We start from the raw sequence: 21,580 nt of genomic DNA on the forward strand, positions 1-21,580 counted from the left end.
TTACCTTTCAGATACAAGCCGTGTATTCTGTTAATATTAGGTATAAACATATATATTTATATATACTCACTATTATATACGTTGGGAAGAGGGAGTTTTGGGACCACTGTTTTACATTTGTACATTGTTTTATACTTCTGCGCTGGTCACTACTTTTTACTGCTTGATTCTAATTATATATACATGTAATATTGGTAAAATATGTTCATTGAAAATAACAATGGAAAGCTGCATATACATATTATGACAGTGGTAAACTGCAGCTATAAATAGTAACATTGGTATAGTAAATAAATATTAACATGGTAACAAATATAGACTAAATCAGGTGGAGTACCTTCCAAGCTTTAGTCAGTATCTTCAGTGGTGTATCCTGGTTTTGTGCTGACAAAACTCAGGCGCCCCCCTCCCGCCCGCGCCACCCCCACCCAACCCTTCCCCCGCCCCGCCTTCTAAATACACACACACATTCACTGACAGATACGCATACACTAGCTAACAGAAACACACACACACTCACTAGCAGATACACACACACACTCACACTAACAGACACACACACACTAACAGACACACTCACTAGCAGATACACACACTCACACTAACAGACATACACAGACACTAACAGACATACACACACACTAACAGACATACACACACACAAACACACACACACACACTCACTTTTTTTTTTTTATTTAACCCCCCCTCCAGCCTCCTTACCTTTGAGAATGCTGGGGGGGGGGGGGGGGGGGGTTCCCTCTCTCCCTGGTGGTCCAGTGGCTGCTGGGCGGCGCTGGGCGGCGGCTGGCGAGGGAGCACTTCCTCTTGCCGCCCCCTGGAAAATGCCGCCCAAGGCAAATGCCTTGTTTGCCGCGTGGCTAATACACCCCTGCTTGGGCGGCACGTAAACCAGCACATTTCACTAGGTAATATGCTCTCAATGCAAACTACAAATTACTAAAGGGACCTGCGCGCCCAAACGTATGTTCGATTGCCAAGCCTAACTTGTTATGTTTTTCTTGTGCTTTAATTATATCTCTGCTAAAGAAAGTACCTGCGAGTCTCAATGTTTTCTCTTGCATTGAAGAAAAATAAAAATCATATTTACAAAAAAAGAATTATAGATAGGGCGGAGGAAAGAGGGGAGAGGAGGGAGTGAAGTGATTATATAAGAAAATGTGGTATTGTTTTTATTACCTTTAATTTTTTATTTATTTTTTTACTATTCATTAATTTATTTTCTCTACTATATTATATTTTCCACTAGAGGGATAATAGTAAATTCTGTAAAGAATGATCACAGAGGTAAATAAATATAGCAATATTTTAGAAAGTAAAGGAATTACACGATAAAGAGTATTATATGATTTTGGGGGCACTTAGCCACAATAATCAAAGATTAAATAAAAGGAAGTTGATATTTTGAATATAAGGTTGTAAGATCATTAAATAGTAAAGAGTACAGGGATAAAGGAAAATGACACGAGCGGCAAGCGACTTAATCTAGAATTAAGGAGTATGCACATTTTCAGATTTTTATTTTTTATTTCACAGAGGTAAACTTATATATATGGTAATATGTGATTTTAAGGGTATTTAATTACTAATGGAAGAAAGTGTCTACTTTGATATTAGGTTGTAAGATAAAAAGGTAACAAATAGGGTATAGGTGATAAAATATATCCCATGGGCAGAAATTAATTCAATTTAGTAACTAAGGACTATACCTTTAACATATGTTTATTGCTCTCTTCCTCTCCTTTCGCTTTCCTCTCATTTTGATGTTTTTATAAAAATGTTATATAGAAGTGGGAAAACAGTGGAGAAAAGATACTGAGCTTTTTTTTATTATTTAATTCCCCCCCCCCTTACCTTTGGGAATGCTTGGGGGGGGGGGTTCCCTCTCTCCCTGGTGGTCCAGTGGCTGCTGGGCGGCGCTGGGCGGCGGCTTGCGAGGGAGCACTTCCTCTGAGCTGTCTGCTCAGCTCCCTCGCGCACCGCACAGTGAGGCTGGGAGGCGGAGCCGGAATATGACGTCATATTCCGGCTCCCAGCCTCACTGTGCGGCGCGCGAGGGAGCTGAGCAGACAGCTCAGAGGAAGTGCTCCCTCGCCAGCCGCCGCCCAGCAGATCGCCCGCCCAGAGGGCTTGTCAGTTAGCCACAAGGCTAACAATGCATTTGCCCTGGGCGTTTGGGGGCGGCTTTTTTTGCCGCCCCCTGGAAAATGCCGCCCAAGGCAAATGCCTTGTTTGCCTCGCGGCTAATACGCCCCTGAGTATCTTACAGTTTCAGGGAGAGGTGGAAATGAAGTGGCTTTGTGTCTGTTAGCTGGTTTGTGGAATTAATCTTTTTCCACATTTGTTATATCTTTTTAAAGGTATAATATATGGTCAGGAACCCAAACATGCATTCCTGACCCTATAATGTTAAAAACACCATCCAGCCCCCCTTGCCCCCAGGCACCCAATAAATAGTAAAAATCTTACCTTTACTACAGTCTGCTGCTGGCTCTGCCCCGATCTGCCTGTTTGGCTGACATCATGAGAAGTGATTCTCTCCGCCAATCACAATCCCATAGAAAAACTGTAGTTGTACTGGTGACTATAGTGTCCATTTAACTCTGTGCCCACATTTTTTCTCTAAAGTTGTTTTCTATATTACTATATTCTACAAGCATACAGTTTATGTGTAGAAACAAGCAGCCTTGATTGCAATATAATGTACTGTTTAAAACTGAATGGTCCCTTGCACTTTCAAATATCTGTAGGTATTATTCTGTGGCTCACCTAGATCCAATCCTCTATTAGACAATGACTCATATGCGTAAGTTATGAATTGACGTTGAGGAAAGGTTCGTCAGTTCTACTCTTTTGTCTTTGGCCTGGATTTCTCCCTCCGCAGTATCCACTTAGCCCATGGACACTGCCTCAGTAGAGGTCTAGTTACAGACCTGGAACAGTGTGCAGTGCTTATATAATCTCTCCACCTACCTTTCTTCTCTGTTGCCACTCTCTGACAATCTGGAGCTTGAGATGGATGTTCTTTCAAAATCGAGTCTACTGCAACTTTATGCTAAGACGGAGCTGTTGCACCTGGCTCTGCTTCCTTTTTTAAGATAGTAAAGCTTAAGTTCCACCTTTTGTCAAGATTGACAAGTGTAAGAAAAATACAAAGTCCTTAATTTAACTTATATTTTAAGAGAAATAGATCAGAGAAAAAGAAAATAAGAACAGATTCTGAAAGAGTAAATGAAAAGGACACAATAGGAGATATGCAAGTTTGAGGTGACAGAACCAAAATACATACTTACCTTCCCCTCTGACCAGTAGTCGAAAAATATTTCTCAGCCATGTCTCCAACCAATCTGACCCTCTGCATTTCTGTAGAGAAATGTAAATGCCTGTCCCCATTCTGCCTCCCACACTACATGACAACTTTTGTATTTGAAATATAAAAAAATTGACTTAGCACAATAACCACTACAATAGTGGTTATGCTATAGTGGATATGGTGCCAGGAGTGCCATGGCACCCTCCCAGAGCAATTTGTAAAACCATTTTATAACACATATGTGTCACAGCCTGCTTCAAGAATCAAATTGCAGGAGAAATCAGTTAGCTCCACTGAGCTAAGCAGGGCCATAAAGGGCCGCTCTCATTGACTGAGCATGTCAGGTGAGTACTCACTGCCATTGAGTGTTATCCTGGACCAGACCTGCTTAGCTTAATGAAGACAACAGGCTTATTTGGCAGTAGAAGACAAGGTGAGCCATGTGCACCTAGTGAACCCAGCTAAGGTGTTGAACTATTCTAACATTCTAACAAAACATTTTGACAGATAACACCATAACCGCTACAGCAGTTAATTGGTTGCATTCTAATAGCCATGGAAGGAGTAAGTTATATGACCACACTGAGCTTTCTTGCAGCAGTGGGTATGAGAATAGATTTATAGGGTAATATATGAAGGACATGCTCTTAGTCTTTCCATGTAAAATTTTAAATGTCAATTGTTGACATTGACTGAAATACAGATATAATAATTATGATAAGGTTTTTCTTTGAAGAACATCTCATAATTTGTATTGAAAGTGGTTAATGTTTTTTAGTGATATTTGATTTGATGTTGTTTTCATTGGCATTTGAATCTTCCTCTAGAAACATCATCTGTAAATTTGTAATTCAAATGCATTAAGCATCTTAAAGAGGAACTTTCATTCCTCTAGAAATGACAGTTCCTTGTTCCATCACTGCACGAATCATTGCAGTGTTAACTTTGGTGCACAAAGCCATGTAAGTTAAATCTTTGGTGTAGAAAAGCAAAATTAACACAATAACTAAATTACACCAGATCATGCAAAGTAATAAAAAATGAAAATATATCTTGATATTTATGTTTGATTTAGTGAATTATTATTTTGATGAATCATGTTTATTTCAGATTTACTTTATAAATCATAACTTGTATCTAATACAAATTCTATGAGGTTGGGACAATTGCATAGTACATATTTAAACAAACAGAAACACAATAAACACAATAAACAGGACAAAAGCTAGTTTCTCATTAACTCTTTGGCAAAAGATAGTGCTTAACATGCAAAACTTTGTTGATTGCAGTGGGTGTACTAAAAAATAATTAATTTGCAATTAGTTTAAGTTAAAAAAGGACAATGTTATTGTCTGGCTTTCTATTTAACAAAATCTGTAGGTCATACATTTCACAAAGATGGTATTTATAACAGATTCAGACTACAGACTGTGGTCAGGCTACAAACAAATAACCTGTTGTGAGTAATACAAACCGAGAACCCCTGAATTAAAAAGTATACACTAATCCACTAAGTATGCCACTAATCTTAATGATGTGTGCTATGTATTTGTAATACTAGCATGTTGTATAGTGGTATAATAGTATAAGTGCTCTATAAAATATGCTCATAAACAACATTAAAACCTGTGACAGTGGAGGGAATTACATTGATTATATTGTTAAAATGGCTCCTGTCATGGGATGTGATATATTAGGTTGCAAGTGAACAGTCAGTTCTTGAATTTCATGCGTTGGAAGCAGGAAAAATGGGCAAGTGAAAAGATGACTTTGACAAGGGCAAAATAGTGAGGACTAGACTACTGGATAAGAGCATCTTGATGGTAGTTCATGGCATGCTGTGGTTAGTACATATCAAACAGCGAACAGGCATCAGGGTCATGCATGAGCAAGGCTCATTGAAGCACGTGGGGAGCGAAGGTTAGCCCATCTGGTCTGATATAGAAGAGCTACTGTAGCTTAATTTGCCAAAAAACATAATTCTGATCATGATAGAAAGGTGTCAGAACACACAGTGCATTTCACTTTGCTGCGTAGCTGCAGACCTGTGAGAGTCCATGATCACCCCTGTCAATTGCTGAAAGCACCTTCAATGGTTACATGAGCATCAAAACTGGATCACAGTGCAATAGAAGTAGGTTTGACCTGATGAATTACAGTTTCCATTAGATCAGGTTTATGGCTGGGTGTGTGCACGCCATTAACCATGCATAGAGATTGTAGCAGGATGCACTATGGGAAGAATGCAGGCCGATGGAGGCAGTGTTATGCTCTGAGCAGTTTCCTACTGGGAAACATTGGGTCCTGGCATTCATGTGGATGTTACTTTGACACCAACCTTTCTACGTCTGTACGTATTTGACAGGGGGAGTACAGGAGGCAGGAATCAGCCAAGACAAAGTATCATAGGGAAAATCAAAGTCGTAGTCGAAGGAAAGACAGGGGTCAGATAAGATGGCATAGGTTCAGAGACGATTTAACAGGTGGAGGATCAGATAGCAGATAAATCAAACAAGGCAATTTAGGCACACTGAAGTTAACACCACAGTAAGCACATTATAACTAAGCAATGAGGTAGAGGTAGACTGAGATTATATAGGGGAGAGGTATCCACCTCTCACATTCTATTAGTTAAAAAGTGATTAGTCCTTTAACCCCTTAAGGACACATGCCATGTGTGACATGTCATGATTCCCTTTTATTCCAGAAGTTTGGTCCTTAAGGGGTTAAACAATGTCACGTGTGCTGTCCCTTTGAAAGGCCGCGCCTAGTGAAAGTGGAATTACACATGGTTTCAATTGGGGCTTCCCGTGGGTTGCGGCATGTTGTGGAGAGCCGCGGTTCCACATCTGTGTTTGCAGGGAGGCCGGTTGACTGCATACATCACTGGGCATGCTGGAGTCCTCAGCGTGTACCTAGAGAAGACTGCTGCAGCTGTGGGCGGAAACGCGGTGGGGGACCTACAGCTAAGTGCGGCCGTGACACCTACCTAGAGATTTTTGATATAGTAATATCAAAATACATGTACAATTAAATTATATATATATATATATATATATGTATATATATATATATATATATATATATATATATATATACACACCCTGTTCCAAATTATTACGCAAATTCTATTTAAGTGTCACAATGATTAAATATTTAGTTTTTCAGTTTAACTCATGGATGGCATTGTGTCTCAGGGCTCTTTTGATCACTGAAAACAATCTCGGATACCTGTGATAATTAGATTGCCAGGTGAGCACAATTTAAGGAAAAACTACTAAAGGCGGGTGTTCCACATTATTAAGCAGAGCACCATTTTCATGCAATATGGGGAAGAAAAAGGATCTCTCTGCTGCCGAAAAGAGTGAAATAGTTCAATGCCTTGGACGAGGTATGAAAACATTAGATATTTCACGAAAACTTAAGCGTGATCATCGCACTATTAAGAGATTTGTGGCTGATTCAGAGCACAGACCGGTTCGTGCAGATAAAGGCACATTGAGGAAGATTTCTGCCAGATCCATGCATCAAATCAAGAGAGCAGCTGCTAAAATACCATTACATAGCAGCAAACAGATATTTGAAGCTGCTGGTGCCTCTGGAGTCCCACGGACATCAAGATGTAGAGTCCTCCAGAGTCTTGCAACTGTGCATAAACCTTCTATTCGGGCACCACTAACCAATGCTCACAAGCAGAAGCAGCTGCATTGGGCATAAAAATACATGAAGACTAATTTTCAAACAGTCCTGTTCACTGATGAGTGCCATGCAACCCTGGATGGTCCAGATGGATGGAGTAGTGGATGGTTGGTGGACGGCCACCCTGTTCCAACAAGGCTGCGACATCAGCAAGGCGGTGGTGGAGTCATGTTTTGGGCCGGAATGATGGGAAGAGAGCTGGTCGGCCCCTTTGGGGTCCCCAAAGGTGTAAAGATGACCTCTGCAAAGTATGTGGTAAAAAAATACTGTTATCATTAGGAGGTTTGTTTAATAAAATTTGAATTGTACTCTTAATAGTTGATAACATGATAATTATGCTGACTGTTATTTAAATCAATTATTTAGGTAAATGAGAAAAATATCATTTGCATAATAATTTGGAACAGGGTGTATATATATATATATATATACACAGGGAGTGCAGAATTATTAGGCAAATGAGTATTTTGACCACATCATCCTCTTTAGGCATGTTGTCTTACTCCAAGCAGTATAGGCTCGAAAGCCTACTACCAATTAAGCATATTAGGTGATGTTCATCTCTGTAATGAGAAGGGGTGTGGTCTAATGACATCAACACCCTATATCAGGTGTGCATAATTATTAGGCAACTTCCTTTCCTTTGGCAAAATGGGTCAAAAGAAGGACTTGACAGGCTCAGAAAAGTCAAAAATAGTGAGATATCTTGCAGAGGGATGCATCTCTCTTAAAATTGCAAAGCTTCTGAAGCGTGATCATCGAACAATCAAGCGTTTCATTCAAAATAGTCAACAGGGTCGCAAGAAGCGTGTGGAGAAACCAAGGCGCAAAATAACTGCCCATGAACTGAGAAAAGTCAAGCGTGCAGCTGCCAAGATGCCACTTGCCACCAGTTTGGCCATATTTCAGAGCTGCAACATCACTGGAGTGCCCAAAAGCACAAGGTGTGCAATACTCAGAGACATGGCCAAGGTAAGAAAGGCTGAAAGACGACCACCACTGAACAAGACACACAAGCTGAAACGTCAAGACTGGGCCAAGAAATATCTCAAGACTGATTTTTCTAAGGTTTTATGGACTGATGAAATGAGAGTGAGTCTTGACGGGCAAGATGGATGGATTGGTAAAGGGCAGAGAGCTCCAGTCCGACTCAGACGCCAGCAAGGTGGAGGTGGAGTACTGGTTTGGGCTGGTATCATCAAAGATGAGCTTGTGGGGCCTTTTCGGGTTGAGGATGGAGTCAAGCTCAACTCCCAGTCCTACTGCCAGTTTCTGGAAGACACCTTCTTCAAGCAGTGGTACAGGAAGAAGTCTGCATCCTTCAAGAAAACATGATTTTCATGCAGGACAATGCTTTATCACACGCGTCCAAGTACTCCACAGCGTGGCTGGCAAGAAAGGGTATAAAATCTAATGACATGGCCTCCTTGTTCACCTGATCTGAACCCCATTGAGAACCTGTGGTCCATCATCAAATGTGAGATTTACAAGGAGGGAAAACAGTACACCTCTCTGAACAGTGTCTGGGAGGCTGTGGTTGCTGCTGCACGCAATGTTGATGGTGAACAGATCAAAACACTGACAGAATCCATGGATGGCAGGCTTTTGAGTGTCCTTGCAAAGAAAGGTGGCTATATTGGTCACTGATTTGTTTTTGTTATGTTTTTGAATGTCAGAAATGTATATTTGTGAACGTTGAGATGTTATATTGGTTTCACTGGTAAAAATAAATAATTGAAATGGGTATATATTTGTTTTTTGTTAAGTTGCCTAATAATTATGCACAGTAATAGTCACCTGCACACACAGATATCCCCCTAAAATAGCTAAAACTAAAAACAAACTAAAAACTACTTCCAAAAATATTCAGCTTTGATATTAATGAGTTTTTTGGGTTCATTGAGAACATGGTTGTTGTTCAATAATAAAATTAATCCTCAAAAATACAACTTGCCTAATAATTCTGCACTCCCTGTATATCAATCTGAAACCCCTTTCACCTGAAGTAAGTGGATAATCAATACATTGTTAAACACAGTTCAGCATACCAGTCAAGCCGTAAGACTTGCTTTTCCGACAGAAATCTCAAATTTGCAATGATGTTACTACTGCAAATGATTCTAAGTGGGCATATGCAAATTAGTTCAACAAAGAATCACATTTTTTGCATTATTATTCCAATTTGAACATGGATTCCTTGAAATTTGTGTTTGCTGTATACAACAGCCTTGAAACAGTACTCAGGAAGAGATACAAAGCCAGTGAACCACTCATGGACAGCTTTTTTTTGTTAATGCAACTCATCAGCAGACTGATGAGTTGCATTAACAACAAAACAGCTGTCCATAAAAGTGCAAATTATTATACCAGTAATAAAAAAACTTGTGAAAACCTATTTTACCTCAATGCAAAAAAGCAATCTGATCAATACATAAAACCTTAGTACAATTGTATTCTTAAAAGCTCTCGGCTACGCACAGAATTCAAAGACATTACCGCAAAAGGAACAAAATTCTTCCCAAGCCTACAGGTTCGACAATACAAATTCTTATAATGATTCTCTGAAGGAAGAATATTAAATAATCCATGATTACAATTAAATGTATCCTTAATGATTCATCTTACTCTCTGGGCACAGTGTTTACGGTGAAGTTCTTAAAATTGATGGGAGCTGAACACCAATAATGTATTAAGCAGTTTTGAAGAGCCTTCCTGTCAAGAGCTGAACATTACTGTACCATGATAAAATACAATTTGTCAGAATACTTTTCATTATACAGCAGTAAAAGTTGGTCATCTCTGGTGAAAAACTGTTTTTTTTTGTTCAGTCTTCTTAAAAAGAAGAGACACTGCTGACTACAGTAATGGAGTTAGTGGTCCAAGGCAGGTCATCTGAGATATGCACTCCCAAAAACGTAAAATTAGTGTTCAACCTCCTCTCCATTAATATAAATAGGGTGTGTGTATCTTCTCTTAGTGCTTCAAAAATCCACAATGAGTTTGCTAGATATTTGAATATTAAGAGCTACATTGTTATTAGCACACCGCTCCAAGCAGGGGCATACCTAGAGCATTTGTACCTTTCCTCCCCCCACACACACACTTTAAAATGTAAAAAGTACACACAATATTTTTAATGTTTAATGTTTTCATTTTTAGAAATTGCAAAAAAAATTCAAAACCCCTCTCCTGCATGTCCTGCACCCCCTTTCATAAAACTCCTGCACCTCTCTACCCACAAAATCCTGCCTCTCCCTCTAAAGCCCCTGCTCAGCCCTTACAATAGAATTAATTTTTTACACAACAATATTAGCAACAGTCTTCAGAGTCCAGTCCCAGGCACATAGTCACTCGCGCACAGTCACACACACAGTTATAGGCAGACAGTCACACAAACAGTTACAGACAGTCACACATAAAATGACAGGCACACTGTCACATACACAGTCACAGGCAGACACTCACACAGAGTCACGGGTAGACAATCGCACACACACACACAGGCAGACAATCATGCACACACACACACACACACACACTCTCTCTCTTACTTACAGACAGTATGGACAGGAGTGGATCCATTAAAGCTCCTGGAGTCTGTAAGTTGGGGAAGCAGGGACTCATTCCTGCTTGCCCTCGATGTGCAGAAGTAACAGTAGCGGATAAAGGCCATGTTTATCTCCTCTCCCGCTGCTGGATTGGCTCCGCCCCCACTGCCGATTAGCCCCCCCCCTTTTTCTTAGATGCAGTCGGTTTTCAAGTTCTGCGGCCCCTGCGTGTGTGAACTGTGTGGCCGCCCCCGGCACCCCAGCTATATGGGCACCCTGTGCGGCCGCACAACTCACAATTCCTAAGGCCGCCCTGGTCATGGCACCCCCATAGTGTGTGGCACCCGGGGCGGACTTAATCACGTTCATGTAGGCCCTTTCATCTTCATTAATAATAAGGCCAATCACATTGGTATCATCGGCAAGCTTGATTATTACATTGGAATCATGACCAGAAACACAATCAGGGTATACAGAGAATAGAGGAGAGAACTAAGCATACATCCATGTGGAATACTAGTACTCAAGGTCAAAGTAGAAAAAAATCATATTGCCAATCTTCAAAGTCTGCGGCCTGTCTAAAAGAGAGTCCAATATCCAGTTAAAAAGAGAAGACAGTATTTACAATGCTGCCTAGTAACACCTCTAGTGACAGTCACTCAGGTGGCCACTAGATGTAAGTCCTAGTTTAGTGTAGCACCTATTTTCAGCCTCTTCATGCTCTGTATGTAGAACCTGAATGCTCCCCATAGAGATGCAGTGATTCAATGCATCTATATGATAATATGATAAGATATTGATTGGCACATGCACAATAGCCTCCCAATGCTTTTCTATTGAAAAAATTGGCTTGGCTGAGATTGTACATATTGATAATCCCAGCCATGGAGGCGGGGTCAGCCATGGCAAAACTAGCATGGCGTGGTAAAAACACCTTTCCCATGCAATCCTGGGGAGGGGAGTCACTTAATACAGATACACTCACTGACAGGTACACACACACTGATCCTGACATACAAACACATTTTCTCATACACTCACAAATTGTAATATTAATTTTTTCTTAAATTTAAGTCCCTACCTTTGGGAGAGCTGCAGTGGATCCTTTACCTGGAGTCCAGTGTGGCTGCTGTAAGCCTTCTGCTCTTCTTGCTCTGCTCCCTCCCCACTTGCTTCCATTCCTCAGCTGGTCATCTCCATTCACCCCCAGCTGGTTACTTAGATTTTATCCCAGCGACCGCCTTCATTCACCCCCAGCCAGCCATCTCTACGAAATTGGCTTAGGGTTTGTCAAGCCCTGTACTAATGTACACATTATTATTGCTAAAACTGTTTTTTTTTGTTGTTTGCATTATTTTTGTAAGAATGTATAAAATGCATATGCCACATCAAATTAAATCCCTTTTTTGTCATATACAGAACTATATATAATAAGTGTATGTGCAATAAATGAAATAGATAAATAGCAAAAATGCAAACATTGTTTGTGTCCAGTGCAAATTAACCAAACTGAAGTTGTGAACTTAGAGGTTAATAAGACACGAGTTCAGCTGTAAGGTTTTCAGTGCAATTACAATCTTATTCTCCTGGAAAATTGCTCTCACGGATCTAAGAAATGTAGCCAAAGCTAATGACAGTGTGACCTTTATTTTGATATGTATATTTAGGAGGTATTTTATTCTACTGTGTTTGATTTACAGCACAGCTCTTGAATTCTTTATTTAACATCTTACTCTTTTTTGTTTTTACACCTCAACTTCCATTTCTTTCTTAAAAACCATTTAAAGCAACATAACCACTGCAGCTCATTTTTGCTGTTATAGGTCTGTGAGCTCCATTTACTGTTTTTTTTTACCCCAAAATTTTTTCAAGTACATAAATTCTAAAAAAAAAAAAAAAAAAAATGAAAGTGTAGGTACACTGGAAACAGAGATGGGTCTGTTAGCTAATGAAGACCAGGAAAAGGCAGAAATTGTAAATAAATAATTTTCTTCAATATATATTAATGAGGATCCTATGGCAAGAGATATGCAAATGATTGCTGCAAAAAACTTGCAGATAACTTGTGATTGGATGACTCGAGACAAGGTGCTACAGCAGTTAAAGAAAATTAATGTAAATAAAGCTCCAGGGCATGACGGTATTCACCCACGAGTACTTAAGGAGCTAAGTGGAGAAATAGGTGAACCTCTGCATTTCATTTTTCAAGATTATTTTGTTTCAGGTATTGTACCGGAGGATTGGAGGAAGGCAGATGTCGTTCCTATATTTAAGAAGGGTTCAAAATCCTTGCCTGGAAATTATAGACCTGTGAGCTTAACTTCTATGACTGGGAATATATTTAAAGGGCTATTAAGGGATAATTTTCAGGAATTCATTGGGAAGAACTTTGTTATTAGCAATAGTCAACATGATTTTATGAAACATAGGTCATGTCAAACTAACCTAATTGCAATCTACAAAGAAGTAAGTAGAAGTATAGATCAGGGTGCTGCAGTGGATGTGATCTACTTGGGTTTTGCCAGGGAATTTGATATGGTTCCTCACAACAGGTTAGTCTTCAAACTAAAATAAATTGGTGTAGATTAATATTTTTGTTCTTGGGTAGAATATTGTCTTAAGGATAGAGTACAACGAGTTGTCATTAATGGTATATTTTCAGGCTGGACAAAAGTGATAAGTGGTGTCTCTCAGGGTTCTGTTTTGGGACCACTTCTATTTAACATATTTATAAATGATGTTGAAATAGGCAATGAAAGCCGTGTTTCAGTGTTTGCAGGTGACACAAATCTTTGTAAAGTAATAAAATGTGAGCAGGATATTCCTTTGCTGCAGAGGGATCTGGATAGATTGGGGGACTGACAGATTAAATTTAATGTAGAGAAATGCAAAGTTATGCACAAGCAACTTACACCCTAAATGGTAGTGAATTGAGGATAACCACACACGAGAAGGATATGGGGATTGTTATAGACAACAAATTAGGCAGCAATATGCTATGTCAATCTTCTGTTGCTAAGGCCAGTAAGGTTTTGTCATGTATAAATAGGGGCATACATTCTCGAGATGAAAATATAATTTTGCCTCTTTATAAGTTGTTGGTAAGACCACACCTTAAATATGCTGTGCAATTTGGGGCACCTGTTTTAAAGAAGGATATCATGGCACTAGAAAAAGTGCAGAGACGAGCCACAAAATTGATCAAAGGAATGGAGCATTTTAGTTACGAAGAAAGGTTAAAAAAAATGAAATCTCTTTAGTTTGGCAAACGGCGCCTCAGAGGGGAAATAATAACATTATACAAATATATTCGGGTCAGAACAAACCATTATCTGGAAATCTATTAATAAACAGGGCTATACATAGGACACAAGGTCATGCATTTAGGCTGGAAGAAAGGAGATGTCATCTAAGGCAAAGAAAAATTTTGTTTTTTACAGTAAGAGCAATAAGGATATGGAATTCTCTGCCTGAAGGCGGTTTTATCAGAGTCCATACAGATGTGTAACCCCTTAAGGACACATGACATGTGTGACATGTCATGATTCCCTTTTATTCCAGAAGTTTGGTCCTTAAGGGGTTAAACTGCAATTGGATAAATATGTGCAAAAACATAACATACAGGGATATAATTTCTAATTAGTGGGGTAAGTTGCTCGATCCAAGGAGACATCTGACTGCTATTTTGGGGTCAAAAAGGTATTTTTTCCTAGTTTGTTGCGAAATTGCAAGCGCTTCAGACTAGGTTTTTTTGCCATGTTTTGGATCAACAGCAAAAACATGTGAGGAAGGTGGCACTTGATGGACGCAAGTCTCTTTTCACCTATGTAACTATGTAATATGCTTTGGGCAAAATAAGTTGACATGATCGAAATTGCAGTCGCTGTCCAAGTTGATAGTAGCCATGTTTGTATGAGATAAGTATAATGATAGGTCCATTCATGTTGTTCATTTGCTAATTGACTACAGAACACCATAAAAAGCTATGTAAAGCAAAATTACTTAGACATTAATTTGCTGATCCCTAGCAAGGAAATGGGGAAGATTTGGGTTAGAGAGAATAAAAGCAATACAAAATTACCTTTATTTTAATCTGCATTAAGGCAAGCTATTGAGTATCAGATTACAAGGAAAAAGTATACCATTCACCAGTCACAGAAGCATTAAGTCAATCTTAAAAGTGCTGTCTGTCTTTTTTTTTGTGGTAACCCTAAATTTGTTGGTTAAGGTCCCTGGCCAAAAAACCTAGCATAAAAAGTACACAGTGATCATTTACAGAAATGTAGTATTCTTTACTCTATTAAGTATGGGATTTTGATCAAGGACCTTTCCCTCAGTGATTTAGGGTGACCTCTAGGAATCTATAGACAGCACTTTTCTGAACTTATTGCCTTTGTGACTGGCATACGGTATAAGCTTTCATCGTGAACTGAGACTGAATAGGTTGCTTTTAATGAAAAATCTGATAAAGGTTATTTTTATCTGTTGATTCGCTGCCACAAAATACAAGTGAATTCTGGGTCAGATATTTTCATCCTATTCTACAAAACACAGGTTTCACATTTTGCGTGCCTTTTTATGTCCGTGCATATGTGATTTCCCATCTCCAAGTCATTTACTCACAAAAATAATACTACTATTTAGATGCAATGTGAAAGATAAATGCCATTTACATGCAAAACTGTAAGAAATCCATTAACATTTTTGGACACGTGTAGAGAATTTTGATCCAAATATTCATGACTTTTGCATTAGAATTACTAACTCTGAAAATGTAGCACATAGAACAGCTTGAACAGGGTGGCTATCATCTAGGACACAGAGCTAATTCTCAATGCTTTAAGCTGTGAAATATTATGTGGGGACTTTACACAATTTTTGCAGGCCTTTTTTTTGCTGCTGTGGAAGGAAATTCTGTGGAAACTTCAGTTCTTTTTACATGTCATTTGGTATGAAAAAATGAGGAGCTACTGAGCACTGAAATACCAGCTGGACATACTCTTTCTAGCATACTATACATACTCAATGTGCTTTTGATGTAAGTTGTTATGACATAGCTGAGTTAGAAAAATAACATCACTTATAAACTGCTTTGTGCAAGGAGATGTGGGCAGCCTGATCCAATCAGGGCCGGCGCGTCCTATAGGCAACTTAGGCAGTCACCTAGGGCGCACCAGCCCGGGGAGCGCCAGATTTGGGTGACCCAGCAGGAGGGAAGCACACAGCGCTCCCTCCTGACAGTCACTCATTGGAGCATGGCCAGGTGGCGCGGACCGCTGTACAGGAGCTTCTGTTTCGTGTACCCGGCTGCTGGCCAGACTAACAGGAAGTGCTCACTCAGTGAGCACTTCCTGTCAGTCCGGCCAGGTACAGGAAACAGACTCTCCTGTACCACAGTCCGCGCCCGACCATGCTACAAAGTTAACGCTAAGGGGGGAGAGCAGGGGTCAGAGGGAGGACCACTAAATGAGGGGAGGGGAGGGGAGGGGAGGGGAGGAGAGGGAGGATCACTAAGGGGGAGGGGATGACCACTAAGAGGGGAGGGACAGGAGGACCACTAAGAGGGTGGGGGAGAGGGAGGACCACTATGGGGTTGGGTGGGGGAGAGAGGACCACTAACGGGGAAGAGTGGGAAGTGGAGAGGACCACTAAGAGGGGGGATACCACTAAGGGACAGGGAGAGGAGTGGAACACTGAGGGACAGGGAAGAAAGGGGAGAAACCACTAAGGGACAGGGGGCATGGGAGAGTTCTAAGGACGGAGGGGACATCTCTAAGGGAGGGGAGGAGAGAGCATTAAGGGACAGGAGGGAGGAGCTCCGAGGGACAGGTGGGGAGATCACTAATTGACAGGAGGGGAGAGCAGTCTAAAAAAAAATAAAGATCTGCTCCCCTCTCAGCCCCTACCCTACCCCACAAATCGTCTCTTTCACACTACACTAATCTCTAATTTACCTCACATTAAAGGGACACTATAGTCACCAGAACCATTACAGCTTGATGTAGTTGTTCTGGTGTCTATAGCCGGTACCTGCAGGCTTTTTAATGTAAACACACTCCCTTTTCAGATAAAAGACACTGTGTGCAAAACTAGCGTTGACCCATATAGCAGATCATTTAATGTCTGAACTAAGCTCATTTGCTCTAGATGCTATATAAAAAATTATTTTAAAAAATTGCTTATTCTAATGAATATTATTCAAGTATTTTTTTTTTTTAAGGTTCAGGCATTTTTATTTAATAACTATGTTAATCTGAAAAAGCATTCTTCACATTTTTTTTACTAGGCCAGAATAAAATTTGTTTTATTCCTGGAATGGTTGGACCAATTCTAGAGATGACACTTATACCAGAAGTTGAATTACGTAAATCCACCATCCCTATTTTCTTTGATATGATGCTGTGTGAATACCAACACAATGGAGACTTCAGAAAGGTAAGAGAAAACTCACTAACACAGCAATGACTACACTGCCTTGGTTTGCTCAAACTGGTATAAGGTGTATAATAATCTGAAATTGTAAAATAACAATATATAAAGGTATATAATAAACTGTGTTGTGTGTGTGTGTGTGTGTGTGTGTTTTATTGAAAAATGACTCAATTATTAAAATCTTCCATACTGTAATTTCAAGATAATTGGTCTATAACAGGGATGGTTCTGTTGGCTGACAAAACAACATTAAAGTTGTATTTTTTTTTTTTTTTTTTAAATGTACTGTTGTGCACCAATCACTTTTTCAAGCCACATCTTGGGATGCGTCCATCTTGGGGTCTGTAATTCTGAGAAATCATGTTTCCACAATGCTCCCTGAATTCCTAGCTCAATAACAACACAAACAGGCATCAAGTTTCGATCTTCATACTGCATTTCTGTAGGCACCCTTAGCAATGGAGCACTGTTTTAAAAACAGGTTTTTAAACCAAAGCATGGATTGTGATCCAAAAGGACCGATGGCCAGAAAGCAACAATGCTTTTATATAGTATAGTTTACCTTTGGGTATCATTAGCATGGCATCATGTTGTAGAAGGTGATGTATTTCTGCCAACATATAGCATATAAGACAAAAGAAAAAAGAAAACATAACTTCAAAGTAAACTGTGGTGGATCATCTACATATCTTGAGTCTGAAACATGGTGCCTATCTATACTAGTTTATGCGGATATGGCACAACAGACAATGTTAAATCTCTCATGGTATCTTGAAAGCATTACCCTTTAATATCTATGGATATACATGCTATTGCAGTAACAATAACATCTCAATAAATTAAAGTAAAGCTGACATTCAGCTATCCAGTTAAGTATTCAGTTGAGTAAATATAAACAATTAGCAATATACTTAAATTCTCCCAGTCAGGAGAGAATATTGCAATACATTTACATTAATTGTTGCTTAATAAGTCTCCAAGAAGTGAGACTACAGAAATGCACAGCCGTATTGAATTTATGTAAATTGTAATTCTTGTATCTGTTGTAAAATTAGCCCTTAGCTCTTTGGTAACCCTCCCTATAAGAATCATGTTCATCCCACAAACTCTTCTTACATCCATTTTGCATCATCGGTACATCTCTCTGCAAGTTCTTGTATCCCTGTGTGTTGACTTTGCTGTAATAAACCCTTTAATAAACCCTTCTTTATTAAAGAAGCAACTTTGAAAATTATTAATTGTGATGGATCACCCTGTCCCTGGATTGTAATCCTTTTATTTCATCCCCCTATGGGTTCAGGACATTGCATTCTCCTTTGTTTTATTTCTATTTCATTCTCCTACCAAACAAACTACCGATCGACTAAAGCACCAGAATGTGGAATGTGCCACTCATTAACCTCTATCACCTCCTTAACACTTCTAAAACTGCAAGTGTTGTAATCGGTCGACTGGGTGGTCGTTGTTCGGTATACGAACACGTGGCGGCGGCCATCTTTAGCCGCGAACACATACAGCAACATGTGTTGCAGGCGGGCAGGCGGGCATTCCCTCCAATGGCCATTGGAGCAACTAAATGACCTCCATTTGTCTAAATATACATAGGGATTAAGGAGAAAGCGCAGGTAACATTTTCTTTTCTTTGGTTTTTACTATATATTGGGGCTGATGTGTATTGTAGTCGTTGCTGCTGGCCCAGTGGTATTGGGACTAAGCGCAGGACTTCTCTTTTTGTATTTGTACATACAGCAACATACAGCCACGAGCACATGGAACTATAATCATACACTCGACGGCGCGAACACCGCTGGGATTTCCATCCCTACATATGTTCGGCTGGATTTCGTATGGAAACAGCGGTGTTCGTTGGGAACAAGCTCCCGAACGAGAAACATAGACCGAGTCTACCCACGAACCCCTAAGTTCGGTATTTTGACTGTATTGAGTATTCCTGCAAGAGACCAACCGCACAGCCTGATTTCATGAAACTATTTTGGGCAGGAGCCAAAATGTGACCTCCATGGAACTCTCGAACCCCTGGACCGATCAGGGAGATTTTTGGATATGTTAGTCACCCAGATCGGGGCTATCAGGGCATGTAACTTTTTTGGGATTTCCATGGGTTTTGGGTGTACTTTCTAAAATGTATGTTCTTTGTGCCTGAAGATAATTGAGTTAATACAATCCATGACTCAATTATCTCCCAGGCACAGGGGAGGGATTATCTTATTTTGTCTTATTTTATATGTAGTCTACTCTCAGGTCCAGATGGTAGTGCCCCTTGCATGGGGATTGACATAAAAGGCTATGTGTGGCCCCATTAAACGCAGATGTCCCACAGCATAGAGCCTCGTCTCATGTTTGTGGGAGAAAGCTACAACAGCCGTCTCCCTTCTGCTTGGAGTGCTAAATCACTAGCTCTTGTAAAAGCTACTCCTGCTCTGCATTACAGCATCCCTCCCACTAGGGGGAAAAGAACATCTCTGTTCCCATCGGGGAGTCCGCCACTTTAATTAATTAATAATAATAATAATTAAATGTTTAAATGGTATAAACATTTAAACCATACATAATTGTGTGTTGGAAAAGAGAAGATACTTCTTCTACCACAAATAACATCCCAACTCTGACAATTTGCATGTCTAGATAGGAATTATATGGTATCCTTATAAACAGATACACTATCCAAATTAAAAACAAAAAACAATATTTAGTAGATATAACCCTAATGAAACTATGCATTCATTTAATTATGTATTTGTTCTGTAACATTTTTTTTTTATCTCTATACTGCATCTATGTACAATATTACTGTTTTGTCTTAAGTGTCAATGTAAGCAATGTATTCCTGCTTTCAAAAAAATAATTATTTGGATGAAAACTCAGCAGTGAAGGGGTTAAATATTTGTAAGGAAAAAATGTGGTGTGGAAGGATTTCAGTAAAAGAAACTTCATACTGACCTGTATGGAAATCTTGCCTAGCATTTGCAACACCCTCACAATTTCTAATCAATTAAGCCACTGTAGTGGCAGGACATCGATTCAAGCACTCATCCATATTACTATTATCACAGGTTCTATTAGTTTATAACCACGCTGAAGAACAACCTTCTGTTTGTTTACTTCTGAAATTACTAGGCTGTCATGGAGATTATAACAGTCTACAAATATTTGCTGCAATATAAATATTTAATATTGTACATCATTTTTGAAATAAGATAATATCTTATATATATATATATATATAATTTATTTTTTTCTATTTTTTTGAAAGTACATTTATTTATTTTTTCCTGATATTTTCTACTTTAGCTGCATTTAGTGATGGGATCTAATTCAAACCATTTGGGGAAACAATTTGTCGCTGGCCAAAAATCTTTATTTTTAAATTCATAACACTCCAGTTCTCATTCAATTAGTGTTCTCTATATTTTGTTCATTTTGGCACACAAAATAAAAATGTGCTTAATAGTTCGTTGGATCAGATGTTAAATAACTTTTGACCTTTTTATGTCTCAAAATTAGGATATTTGCAAATAATATAAATTCAGTCAGAGACATTTTATGGATGTGGATGCATCATGTGAAGGTCATTTGCCTAAGATGGTTTATTTCTACATTTTATCTTTTTATAGCATTTTTGGGAAGCATTTTAAATTTATAGTATTACATGGAGATACCAATATGTAAATACATACAATTATTCTGTCTTACTTTGCAGTTTGAAAATGAAATTATACTGAAATTGGACCATGAAGTTGAAGGTGGGCGTGGTGACTGGCAGTATATGCAGTTGTTTGAATCAATGTAAGGACATGTTCTCTTTCGTTTGTTTTGGACCAACTAACTCTTTCAGAACCATGGCTAGGCAAATATTTATCGTGACAGTTTTGCATTCAGTATAAAATACTATATATTAATAAATAAATAGCCAAGAGCAATGAAATAATACATAAAACATAAAGTATGTGGTAATAATATATAGGGTAATATCTGAATTTACAGATACATTTTTTAAGTAAGTCATTATATAGCAGGAAATTCTTTCAATATATTTTTACTTGTAGAAATGTCGCAGATGCGGAAGAGCTGCATACATTACTAATTATAAGGAGCAAAATAATATATTAATAGAGATGTTCGATGTCTGCTCTATGTAGCTCTCCTTGTTATGTTATATGGTTATTCTCGTATTGGCCTTTACGTTTAGGTAAACCTCAACTTTTGTGAAGGTTGGTACTTTTTCTATTCATGAACATGCATGGAGATATAAAAAATACCAGTAATTAAGATCACCTACCACAGCAGGATATTTCTAAGATTGGCCTCGATTTAATAAGCTATTTAAATTATTCAATAATTTTGATAAACTTTAACTTTCCAAATTATTTATCTACAGAAGTCACCATTAATGTCCATTTTTGTAGATAAATCAGTTGGAAAGTTTTTCTGACCGGATTGATTCACTTGGAAAGCTATTAAAGCTATTAAATTAAGGCCATACTTTCTGAACTCTCAGTTACTGATCAAGACTAGTAGATTCTCTTCCTTCTGGACGCTGAGAGAG

At 38.9% G+C, this 21,580-nt stretch overlaps 1 protein-coding gene across 1 annotated transcript in view; it reads left to right on the forward strand.

The window, feature by feature from the left end:
- DOCK2 (dedicator of cytokinesis 2) overlaps positions 1–21,580 on the forward strand; it is an 816,002-nt gene that overhangs the window by 699,348 nt on the left and 95,074 nt on the right. Inside the window, exons 33-34 of the mRNA XM_063447503.1 lie at positions 16,868–17,016; positions 20,735–20,820. Of these exons, the coding sequence (XP_063303573.1) occupies positions 16,868–17,016; positions 20,735–20,820 (235 nt within the window). The remainder of the gene's footprint in view (positions 1–16,867; positions 17,017–20,734; positions 20,821–21,580) is intronic.

This window comes from Pelobates fuscus, chromosome 3 (assembly GCF_036172605.1).
Source record: "Pelobates fuscus isolate aPelFus1 chromosome 3, aPelFus1.pri, whole genome shotgun sequence".
NCBI classification, from domain to species: Eukaryota; Metazoa; Chordata; class Amphibia; order Anura; family Pelobatidae; genus Pelobates; species Pelobates fuscus.